Raw genomic sequence first — 12,820 nt, 5'->3', positions numbered from 1 at the left:
CGACATATCACATATGAGAATTTAATAGTCACAGCAAAAAATAGAAATTAAGAGATAACAACAAAATCTTACCCGCCTAGTGGACCGAGACACAGCTTCACCTTGACCTTGTATTGGACTATAATACCTAGGTTCTCTCGCTGCGATGGATCCGCAATTCTGCAATGAAAAGCAAACGATATATGTCACGTCGGAAGCTTACATATTTCACAGCGAAAACATCGAGCTTTTCTCGCGCGAAAGTATCTTACAGTGTGCTGGACGCAAGGTTTGTGTCCTCGTGTTTGAGCTGGCCGTCGAGCGCGAGCCCCCATTTGTCCTTGTTGTTTGCCAGCAGCGGCGTCACAGTGAACACCTTGCTCAGCGTAAAGCCCGGCCCAACCGGACACCCCTCCCTGGTACACACCACAATACATAAAATATACATACATACTGCATCGTCATAAAGGGAACTAAATTCTAGTTACAGATATAATAGTCTAATCGGATATTATCCGCGATATATGTATATTAAGTCAATTATAAAATAAAATATCAATACGTATTAAATACGTAGCAGTTATTAAATACCAAACATCAAAACGGTTTACGTATAATATCGTTACTCCCTGAAAAGGAAGATGACCCAATAACCAGTAATTTACCAAAATGCCAACCACCCGGAATTCGTGCATGTAAAACATATTTTCTATCTTACAAAAACGAAATTTGAAGACATTACGTTTCTGTGGGACCAGTGAAATCCTTTCAAGAGGTAATAATTATAATCCATCCTTTTCAGGATCCATAGAAGAGGTACTTGAATTGGAATATGATACTACTTGTAATATAACGTGCATCGGGCGGTCGTGACGTCAGCGGTATCGTGTATTTTTGTTTTCGCTGACCCAAGCTAGCCCTACTTACTATACACTACAGTTAAAGGGTAAAATCAAGCTGTGATGCAAAATATAATTACGATGAAAACCAGTCCAATACACCAGTATCCTGAAGTTAGTTACAGTCAAGTCACCACAACCGTTAAGGATTCGTCACTCATCTACTTACACAATTTAAATTACATTTTGTTTCGAAGATATGAAATATAATGTGGAAATTTGCGAAACGAACCTACAGTTTTAAGAATTCTTAGGCGAAAGAAAATAATATTTAAATAAACTTGCAATACCTAAAAAAATGTTGGATCAAGTTTAGAGATACCTCCTAGATCAGTATTAACAAGTATTTTAACGTCATCATTCTAACATTGGAATTTTATTTGATTATGTTTCTTGGAACGCAACATGAGAAAAGGGTCATACGTTTCTGAGAAAATTAGAGCCAATACCTACGTCTGTTTCATTGATATGGTATATTATATAAGCTGTCTTATACGCATTTTATCACTTACAGTTCAATTACAGTTACAAATTTTGGAGCTATAAGGGATGAAGCCAAGTTTTGGCCAAAATTACTACAGAAAAGGAAAACCAATACGAAGAAAGTTTATAAAACCAGTAACGATATCTGTACACTATGTGACGTCAGTGGATGTGTCCAAAATCCAGGCATGGTAGGAAGCGAGTGGGGGCAAACAAGTCATCGCATGCATACATACGCACGCAGGTACTTACACTGACTGCATGGACAATTTCTTAGTGAACATCCCGATAAAGGGGAATTTAAATAATCTCGCCGACATCGACTTTGGCTCCCTGAATTAGAAACATAATGGTATTTATTTGTGTAGCTCTTTGTGTACCTTCATAAATGTTAATAGATAGTAGTAGACTCATTTCTTGACGTCGAATCTAGGTTTGTTATTGGTACCCGCCACTTACCACTACGATTACTTGGTCAACAAGTTGCGGCATTTCAATTGTATTTTACAATAGATCTAAATCAAATTAATTTACTAAGTAAATGTATTTTGTAGTAATTTGTAGAGCCATAATCTCAAAACATCGCAACTAGTTAAACTCCGTAATAAAATACATTTTCGCATACGATTTTGAAAGCATTTTTTCAATGACGTATTTGCAGCCAGTAAATACGTCTTTACAAAAACAATATCGATTGATCAACCAATCTCACAATTAGACATAAATACTTCGAAACCCAAACTACAGTGCTATGACTTACACTTTTGTACTTTATGACGTTACAAATAAGGTTGAAACTCACTCGCTCTCGGTCTCAGCGACGGTGCACTTGTACTGGGCGGTGGAGAACAGACAGATGTCCGCGAACTGGCGCACCGACACCTTGATGCGCTTCACCGATCGGTTCGAGTTGTTCGCTATGTGTACGTTCACTGCTATGTTCTCGCCGTGGTGGTATAGCTCCTGCAAACAAAAATATTCAAAGTTATTGTAATGATTTCTCCAAATATGTGAATCTGCTGCGCGTGAGTTGCTAGCGACCGGTAACATATTTGACCGCGTGCAGTTACAGCCTATACGGCGATGAGGCTCCAAGCGGAAGCAAACAGTTGATTAGAGATTAGAAACAAATGGTTGATTCTTAATACCCCGAAAAAATCATGTTAGAAATGCGATCATCCATCTGTTTCACAGATTCTAGACAAAGTTGTATTTCCAGTCCATTGTTTGACAACAAAATATATCACAGCTTTATAATGAATTTTTATTACGACGCGAGCCACAACACGTGTTAAAGTTGACATATTATGTTAATTTGCCAAAATTATTAAATTAGCAAGTCTGCATATAATTTAAATACTTTTTATGTAAATTCATTCAAGTTTTTGTTCATATTAACATGTAACTTCGCAAATCTACATTAGATCTCGAATTTCACCTTGGTTATTTTGCAGACAGCAACAAACCTATTCTTGTATTTAGTACCTTGTCTAGGGATGCTTCCAGATACAGCTTGTTGGGGCTCATCATGAACTCTTTGGAGACCTCGACGGAGGGCTGCTCGCCTTGCTTGCTTGGCGCGTACATAATCTTCCTGATTGCTAACCGCACTGAATTTCTGAAACACAAATAAAGGTATAATATGGATCCATAGCAGTATAATGTATTTGTGTTGTCGGTATTTTAAAATTGCTTCATGGAATTACAGGCATTATCTTATATAGATTTACGGTCACTGAAAGAAGAGCAAAATTTTATAAAAATGTCATACAAACCTCTTGTGTGGTTTATCATCTTGTGAGTCAGCAACGAATGCCTTCAGCTCGTAGTCCACCCCGCAGGGCTTGCCGGTCTCGCCGGGCGCGGGCTGAAGCGTGACGGACGCGGGACAGTGCGGGGGCAGCTCGAAGTAGAAGGGATGCGCGGCCGCCCCCAGCTTGCGGACCAGTCGCTCCTGCAGCCGCGTGAGGGGCCGCTTCGTCGTGTTGATAGCCGGGTAGATCTGTTCAGCGGCGAGGTACAGGTCCTTCCTGAACGTGAGCCCCAGCACGTCGAGATCCTCCCGGCCATACCTGAACGCGGCCAGCACGTGGCCGAACACCTTCCTGTCCTTGACATACTCCGGGTCGATCAGGACGACTCCGTCTGAAATTATAGCCATTTGTTTTTTTATTAGTTCTTTTATTAAACATATTAGGTATTAATGTCGTTTGTTTTGATCTTTTTTGTCGATTATACCTGTTTCTCTAATCATTGGACCGGATTTTAAATGTTTCTAAAACATGTTTATTGATTGAGGTGTCGTTGAATTAGATTTAAATCTAGTCTTTGATAACGCTTTCTCATAAAAAGTTGATAATGAAATATTGCCTGATCAGGTTTATATGAAAAATCAATACCTCACACGTGGACCGTCTGACCTTGGCAGCGAGATAATTAGTAGGTACATAATACATACTATATATACGTGTTTTTACTTAAATAAAATTTAGAATGCGAATGATAATTTATGATTAGTAGTCATCATTATCATCATAAGATGACGTCACAGTACATGCAAAAATGACGAATGCGCCTCTTCTAACTAAGTCATATCTCACGATACAGGAAGTCAACACATTCTATGTCATAATAATATAAACAATCTCTCAACACAGGAAAAGTCAATGGAAAATCAATGGCACATACCCAGTGTTTATCCATTAATAAGAACTTTACGCATAATAAACTCTTAGTCATAATTAATAACAGCCTCAATCTAGATCCATTGAGAAAATTACAGATAAGTCACACTGTATCATTGATAAATAATTGTATAGATCAAACACAAACATTGTATTCAAATGTAAATGCGATTGATTTAACACTTAGTAACCGCAAATAATAACGTTATTTGTTTCTTTTTTTAATTGGGTCATCTAATTAAACCAAAACGTTCGTCTTGAATGTTCTCAATTATTTTCTTTGCATAAGATTGTTTTCTTTGGAGAACGTTTCAGACAATTTCTTCCTTTATAAATCTAGAATCGGAAGATCGAATAGCTGTAGGCGAGTAAATATTGTTACGTTAGATAGCCGAGCGGCGCAATTGAAAATCAACAGAAGATCCCTTCCTGATCTAGTTCAAAGCAATCTGATATTGCTATTATCGAGAGGCCAGCATTCTCTTACCAAAATAACTGTCCGACCGATACTCAACACGTTTATTATACCATAAACTCGTAACTCAACAGAGAGGTCTTAGCTGAAATTGGCAATTTATTATACAACGATCGGCACTCCCTTTACGACCGAAGTCTCATCTACGTTGAACAACTCGATTCAAGTGTTCAAATACGTTGAAAGTTTCATCAATTGAACAATGAGGGCCTTGGTTCAAAACTCCGAAGTGCTACAAACAGAAGATACGTACCAATGGGGTCTACATGTGTGATGTGGTCCACGAAATCTCTTTTGCCTAAGTATACTGTGATCTGGAAACAAAAATAAGAAAGTATCAGACAGTGTAAAACTTCAAAAGTGTGACGATTTTCTAATTTGGCAGACTAGATCGAATAAAGTAAAGAAATATCTTGGTTGTCATAAGATTTGACTCATTTGGCAATTGGACATTTGGCACACACCAACGCTGATATAAAACTATTGATGATAGATGGAGTGTCTCATTGCAGACATGTTCTTTTGTAGTTGAGTTGAATACATAATAAAACTTATTATATTTATGCATACATCTCGAATTAATATCTGACAATAATGTACACGTTTTCTTGTTTCAACTCCACTTGCAACATTTATTTAATTCAGGTTCGATTAGAACAAAATTAGCATAAATATAATATCCACACATTTTTGTTGTTAAGCATAACTAAATGTAAAATGTTAAACATTTTCCGCCGACATTTATAAAAGTGAAAGATCAAGCTAAGTTTGACCTGTGACCTAAAGAGAGGCGATAAAAAAGTGATTAAAAATTCCCATCAGGACGTTGTGACGCAGCGAAGTAATTTTTCAAATGTGCTTAGCAATTTATCACGATCTTTTAAATACCAATTTGGATAATTTATGCCACAAAATACAAACAATCGTGTGAAATATTTTTGGAATATCTTTCCAAAGTAGGTAGCTACAATCGGTATTGGGGAACACCCAATCAACGGTATATGCGACTGTGTACGTAATGATCGCAGCGGTTTTTTTGGGTTTGTGGGAGATCCGGAAATCGATAAACAAAAACTTCTGCTTTGTCAGAAATAGTGCCGAAGATACTTAGAGCGAGGATAGATACATCATAATTATTATGTAGCCAATAGCAACTATGGGAACAGATTGCTTTTAATCTTTTTTAAGTCTAAAAGACAACGTGCCCTTTGCTTGAAACACTAACTTATTCTATTCCTCGTCATTACATCATTTTTTTAATGATATAGCGCACTTTGTGTTAGTAGTAAGATTTCCAGGTAGACACTGCTTTCCAACAATATCAGTATTAGGTACTTTGTCAGCAGAAAGTATGATGTGTCTTACCTTGCCATTGGGCGAGCTCTTCTTGAAGACTCGCGTCGCCTGTCGCTGCTTATTGCTGCCGCCGTCTTCCATTCTGCCGCCGCACCCTCCTCAACACTGCACACAACAACACTCACATCAAATATCTGAGCTGTCAAACAGACGTCAAAATTTTGGAGAATAGTCAACTTAGGCCAGAGTGGTGTTAAATTTACATGGCAGAATAGCACTTGGCAATACAATGTTCGTTCAATGATTGAGCTTTCAAAATGCTTAGTAGAATACGAATTGTATCAAATTTAGACCATTGGAATCGCAAATTAAATTAATAAAACTAAATGATTATGACAGGTGAAGTGATTTATCACGTTTTATATTGGAATACCAACAGTTTCACGTTTCGTACAGACACACCGTTTATAACATAATTGTATTGAAGTTATTCAAAGTATTTAGCACACAAATTTTAATACTTTTAATGCTTGTTTTCAGACTAGAGAAACAAAGTAATGAAATAGATAACGAAGTATGCATGACAATAGTTACAAGCACGTCAGGCACTTACTGTAGTAACAAAATATTTTACTATTATCACTACTTCAGTAAAACTTTGTTTAATCACTATATTCGAAAACTTCGACTAGCTTGCCGTTGTTTAAAACTTTTCACACTGAATGGAATTAAAACATATATTATACGAAGCGTAGATCGTGATAAAATATGTGAAATATAAATATTTATCAGCACATTACACGCACGGCACTGTTTATTTGTACAGATTATGACGCGTGTTGACACACTGACTACTACTTACTACGGACCGTCTAATCAGAATGGTTGTAATTCTCATTGACACATCAGGAAGTTCGTATGCAATGATATATACGTTGAATACGAAATTGCACATACGTCAATAGATTCAATGAATCGAGTCATTGAAGAAAAGCCGACCACACGAATTTTCCAATCTTTCTAGGCACCTGAATTATTACTCACGTTTTAAAGAAAAACAGAAAGGTTACAACTGATATGAGGGTTTTATATTACTAAACATAGAACATTTTTATAATAAATGGAGTCAGAGTTTGCATTTTACTACGAATGCCTATAATCTACTCTTAGGATTTTTAAGATTCGGACTAATTTGAAGTTCTGATCAGTGTAGGGTGATATTAATATGAAGGTGCTAAGAAGACGTTACAAGTTGAACTCACGCCAATTTTCATGAAACACTTCATCGCTATTAAGGCTTTCGATATTTTCATTGATCATGAAGACCTACTTTAAAATAAATTGAAAAACTTTCCACGTCTTTCAGGTTTCCGTGACATTGATGAAGCGGATTAGTTTTACTTTTAAACTGCTTGTAAGGTATTTTTGAATACATTTACATACTTCAGATGACTTACATAATTCGTTTACAACCATTACGATACAAATACCTGACCTAAAAGCTAGCGAATACATTGCTGCTTAAGTTTCCTTTCGTACACGGCGTTACGGGAGTACTCCATTCAATGTAATACGAATAACAAAAAAAATCTAAATTAAAAAAGGATTGTACAGTAAAAGTAGAAAAGAAGATTTCACTACTTTAAAAAATGAACTTCATTCCATTGGCCTTGATTTAAACACAAATAAATGTGAAGTTTTCATCCCGAACAATCAGCCATTAATTCAAAATCAACCATTATTACAAAAATTCTATTCATTAGCCCCAGATATAAAAATTGTAGACCAATATTCACTTCGCCTTCTAGGGTCCCCAATATTAGAAGAATCCTTTAGTAAATTTATAGATGATAAAATTCAAAATTTTCAATCTATTTCGGATAGACTTTTTAAAATCTCTCTGCATTCGGCCTTAACTTTGATTCGGTTTTGTTGTTTTGGTCCAAAATTTATATACTTCCTCCGGTCTTCAAATTTATGGATGCATTTACCCCTTTTGGAAAAAGTAGACCAAATTATACGGTCCACCTTAACGTCTATTCTCAATGTGACTTTGGACGACCGAGCGTGGTCCCAAGCCACATTGCCGATTCGTTTTGGTGGACTAGGTATCCGTAAAGTTACCAGCTTGAGTTTGCCAGCGTTTCTGTCTTCGGTCCATAGCACTGAAAAATTGACAAGAGAAATTTTAGAATTTTCTCTGGTTGATTTTCAGATCCTATGCATGTCCGAGGCAGTAAATAGTTGGAAAATGTCCTGCCCGGGCACGGATCTTCCCGCACAACTATCTTCTCAGAGGCAATGGGATGAGCCGCTTTGCAGTTTGATACGGAATGAATTAGTTGAAACGTCACTCAATACTGCAGAGCGTGCTCGTCTCTTGGCTCTGGGAGAATGGGAATCGGGCCTCTGGTTACAGGCATTACCTTCAGCCAACATAGGTACGACGTTGGATAACAATACTCTCCGGCTCGCCATTGGTTTGCGTTTGGGTGTACAATGTGTCGCATCTCATCTTTGCCAATGCGGTGAAAGAGTCGATTGCCTTGGTCATCATGGCCTGTCCTGCGGCAGGAGCGCGGGGCGTATACCGCGTCATGCAAATATTAATGACATCATTCGTCGTGCTCTTGTCACTGCTGGTGTACCTGCCGTTTTAGAACCCAATGGTTTGGTACGCAACGATGGTAAGAGACCTGACGGAATGTCATTGCTTCCTTGGAAATTGGGTCGGCCTTTGGTGTGGGACGCGACATGCGTCGACACCCTCGCGCCATCCCATGTTCTAAGTTCAGCGGTCTCGCCGGGCGCTGCTGCTGGAGCCGCGGAAGCCCTAAAACGGCGGAAATATAATAATCTTGTTGGTAATTATATTTTTGAGCCGTTTGGGGTCGAAACGTTTGGGACATGGGGACCAGGTGCACGAGTTCTTTATAAAGAACTCGCAAAGCGTTTGGTCGACTCTACACGTGATCAGAAGGCTGGTCTATATTTTGCCCAAAGAATTAGCATTGCCATACAACGTGGCAATGCAGCCAGCCTTCTGGGCACGTTTCCCGACTTTGGCAGGGATGAGGATATCTTTTTTGACGCTTTGCAAATAATGCATATTTTTCTTTTTATATTGATATAGCTTTCAAAATGTAAATATTACTTTAGTTTAGTTCCTAGATACTCCTAATTTTAGAAGTTAATATTAGAATATTAAACAATTACAGTAAAAGTTACGTGGTTATGACATCGTAGATTCACTTTCTTCACAAGATAAAGTGAATCGTGTCGGGGCGTCGTTAGAGAAATTTCCTTATCTCGAGTACTACGCCTTGTGTACCAAATATTAACAAAGAGATCAGATATTATAATGTAAACCAGCGGAGTTTGTTCAGGCTTAGTTTAACTCGTGCTGTGTTATAGTGTGGCTTTAAATAATTATTTACATTTTATTATCTGGCACGGTTACATAGATGATAATGAAGAATGCTTACCAACTAGACTCAACAAAAATGTGACATGAATGGAATACTCGTTACGTAATTACTTACAATACAAAAATGTTGCTTGTGTTTGATTTAATTTAAAGAATAGAAACTTATTAGAATTTTCCCCTAGCCAATGTAATTTTGGCACAAACCACATCCCTACATAATAAATCTCAATATGGCAGTGCCATACGGGAAATGTTGTCCCACAAAATTGGTATATTTTACTTTAAGAAACATTTTTCCTCCCCAAGCTATGTAGTATAATATCGTGTCTAAATAGGCTTAGAATACATTTCACATTCATTCCCGTGTGAGGCGAAAGCCACCAACTAAATTAAATTGAAATGTATACATATTACGATCTATGAAATGGCTGTATAAATGTATATTTGACTAAAAAAATCTAAATCATCCGTCAGATAGATCGGATCGGATTTTTTTTCTTTTATCGCGTAAACCAAAAATGATGGTATATTATATCTTCGTAGTTTTTAATTACTTTAAAAATACGTATCCCAATTTTATTAATAATCTACATACTTGGTAGATCAATTATTTCATATACCTATAATAATCAGTAGTTTCATGTTGTTTTAGGTTTAGAATACTTTTAGGAGTATTTCGTAGGAGCGACGTGTTTTGTTAGACTACACGATACTTCTATAACAGGTGGTAGACAGAGCTTATTTCTCACACTCATGTAACGAATTCAGTAGACCGCGTTTCAAAAGCCAGACAGCAAAATCAACTTTATCTTCAAAAGCAACAAGGTTCATTTTCCAAATTTGTTTTTTCCACATGCGGGTGAGATAATAAGTGAACAGAATCGAGAAAATCCTCTCGATTGTTACATCTCTACTCGATTGGAACTTGCGGACGAGGTATCGGTGTTCAGGATATTTAGTTCGAAGTGTTTCGTGTTGCCTTCTGCTATTATTGGAACCGATTCTCGGTATTACTATAAGTGTATTCGATTAGTAATAGTCCGAAAAAGCGTTTCGTTTTAAACGAAATTTAAGCGAATGTTGTTATTAATATGCGCGATTTTCAGAAACTAGTTGTTCATGTGGAATAGTCAATATCGATTTAATCGCAAAACTTGAGTTGTTGAACAAACTAAATAAATAACCTTGTTTTAACATTTCATGTTTGGAGCGATTTACTAAACGATTTTTAATGGTACTTCTTCTGATGTAATTGACTAAGAAATATTTTGATTCGACAAAGTAACATCTAGCTAGACAAATTCATAGAATTCCCCATTTGCCTAAAACAACAATATATTTTTATAATTCTTTGCATGTAGTAAGATAACTATTAGATACTACTTTTATTAGGCAAATAAAGTAATTTTTTATCAAGTATGTGGGCGGCGCACAGATTACAGCCACTATTTTGTGGTACAGATTTGTTTTAATATAGAAAATTTTACGATAAAACTGAAACACTGCAGAAAATACCATGTACCGACTGTTGTAGACAGAAACGATTAGTTAAGGCAATCTTTTAAAATTAAAGAAGATTAGTTATATAAATTGTCTCTCACAGACAGAATAAAAACAAAGCAAAAGAATAAACACTTGAGTCAAAGAGCACAAGGCCACCGGCGAAGATACCCTTAAAATATTCATTTAAATAAATTGTGTTCATTACTTATTCAATTCAGCTTTAATAAAAATATATAAGTACATCTTGAGACTTGAAGAACTTCTTCATTTCAAAACGTTAGAGTAATTCTCAGATAAGCGGAATTGAAATTGTAGATGTTTGAATGTATCATACTAGGGATTAGAAATTCGATACATCGGGATATCGAGAGCCGCTTTATCGATATATCGGTATCGTCACTTCATGCCCCGTTACACTCGGAATAGGAATTGCAACTCAAAATTCGGAAATTGGCGCTCGAGCACATCGTTTCGTGATGCTAAATTAAGGTAGTTGAGCGTAGCTAACGCACGATTTGGGTTTTCGGAAAATTTGTTTAGCAATTTATGCGGTACCTATACCGTGATATCTTTAACGAAATATGAATACACATATGAGTTTCTATTGAGAAATTTTTTGCACCTTTTAATTAAAAAAATACATAAAAGATATGCTTTTGTTTACTATAGTAACTAGATTATTAACTCGACTATTATTTATGTATGGATAGACCGAGCCAATTTGTCATACCAATGTTACGATTCGTGTATGAAATATTACAAACCAATGAATGTATGAAACAGCTTTAATCGGTATCTGTGTAGTCAGCGAATATTCATATCGACTGGTATTCCGCCCACGGACTAATGGATATAGTGCTAAAAGCCAGTACCATTGAAACATTTGAGTGTAGAAGATCGTTTACTAAAATATTACATAACACAGACGATATTATAATAAGTAAATTAAACCTAGACAAGATTATATTTAAGTCTAAAATAGTATGACGCAAATATCTAATGCCTATTGAAAATTATGAATGTAAAAAATCGGTGATTATCCAGGCATGTTTGCTACACTCCAAGGAATAATTAAATATCAATATTCAAATACACAAAAAGCTTTATATTAACATCAAACATCCCTAATTAGGTACTCAGAAGGAATTAAGTAAAAATAAATGTAATGTATAAAGAAATTTAATCTTTAATAAAAACCTGTTCGTTATAACGAGGTCTGTAAAAATACATTGTTTTCTTATAAGGTTTATTTGAAACGTTTCTATGGAAAATTGTGTGAGAAATTCTTTTATTTTTATCTTCAAAGCAAGCTCGACTTTATTTGCACGGACATAAGTACGTATATCATTTGACAGATATCTTCGCCTAATTGTTTTATTAAATTATCTTTTCGATTTCATTTAATTATCTTGAAAATAATGCTGACTGAATAAGGTTTCATAGGACCCTACACCTAACATTCAGCATTCATTCAACAATATTTAACATTCTAAAGTTTCCTACTAAGGGCATTCTCCAAGCATAAGACTCATTAACCATTTTAGCAGCTCGCAATACGAACCAAATAGTACATATAAGTAGTTACAGACAACACAGCAACTGGTAGGGGTCTGCCGAGTGCCGAGTACACAATTGGATTAGGAGAGGAAATTGTTGTACTCACGTGGACCCCTGGGGGGCTCCAGGGTGTGCGGTCACCACACCCTACTGCGCTGCCACGCCGCCCTGAAACAAATATACATGTGTTAAGAACAAGGTTTTATTCACAGTAGACTAATCTTCTTCTCTCTTTTTTTATATATAAAAATGAATTTCTATTCGTTAGTCTCGCTAAAACTCGAGAAAGGCTGAATTGATTTGGCTTATTTTAGTCTTCACGAAAATATGATGGAAGAACGGCGTATAAGACAAAAAAGTAACAAATTTGAATACCGTAAAATTACTAAGCGGGTAAAACAACGAGAAACAGCTTGTAATTTATATTTTTTTCATGTAGAAAAATATGTCTTTGGCTGAACGAAATGATATTGAAAGATAACTCAAAAGACCGCGAAAAGACACTAGACAGATAAGT

The 12,820-nt window shown here is 36.2% G+C and overlaps 1 protein-coding gene across 3 annotated transcripts in view; it reads right to left on the bottom strand.

The window, feature by feature from the left end:
• Window positions 1-12,820, bottom strand: part of LOC113502027 (beta-arrestin-1) — a 66,311-nt gene that overhangs the window by 4,002 nt on the left and 49,489 nt on the right. For 2 of the 3 annotated variants that reach the window (XM_026883387.1, XM_026883388.1), the window contains 9 exons: window positions 12,410-12,471; window positions 5,886-5,981; window positions 4,774-4,834; window positions 3,137-3,506; window positions 2,847-2,979; window positions 2,164-2,324; window positions 1,614-1,694; window positions 252-395; window positions 73-159 (listed from right to left, as the gene is read on the bottom strand). In XM_026883387.1, coding sequence (XP_026739188.1) covers window positions 73-159; window positions 252-395; window positions 1,614-1,694; window positions 2,164-2,324; window positions 2,847-2,979; window positions 3,137-3,506; window positions 4,774-4,834; window positions 5,886-5,957 — 1,109 coding nt within the window. In that variant the 5' untranslated portion in view covers window positions 5,958-5,981; window positions 12,410-12,471. The remainder of the gene's footprint in view (window positions 1-72; window positions 160-251; window positions 396-1,613; window positions 1,695-2,163; window positions 2,325-2,846; window positions 2,980-3,136; window positions 3,507-4,773; window positions 4,835-5,885; window positions 5,982-12,409; window positions 12,472-12,820) is intronic. The other variant, XM_026883389.1, reaches the window with a different exon arrangement.

This window comes from Trichoplusia ni, chromosome 16 (genome assembly GCF_003590095.1).
Source record: "Trichoplusia ni isolate ovarian cell line Hi5 chromosome 16, tn1, whole genome shotgun sequence".
In the NCBI taxonomy this organism is placed as follows: Eukaryota; Metazoa; Arthropoda; class Insecta; order Lepidoptera; family Noctuidae; genus Trichoplusia; species Trichoplusia ni.
Note: the sequence above shows the minus strand (reverse complement) of the source record. Positions and strands in the feature narration are given on the sequence as shown.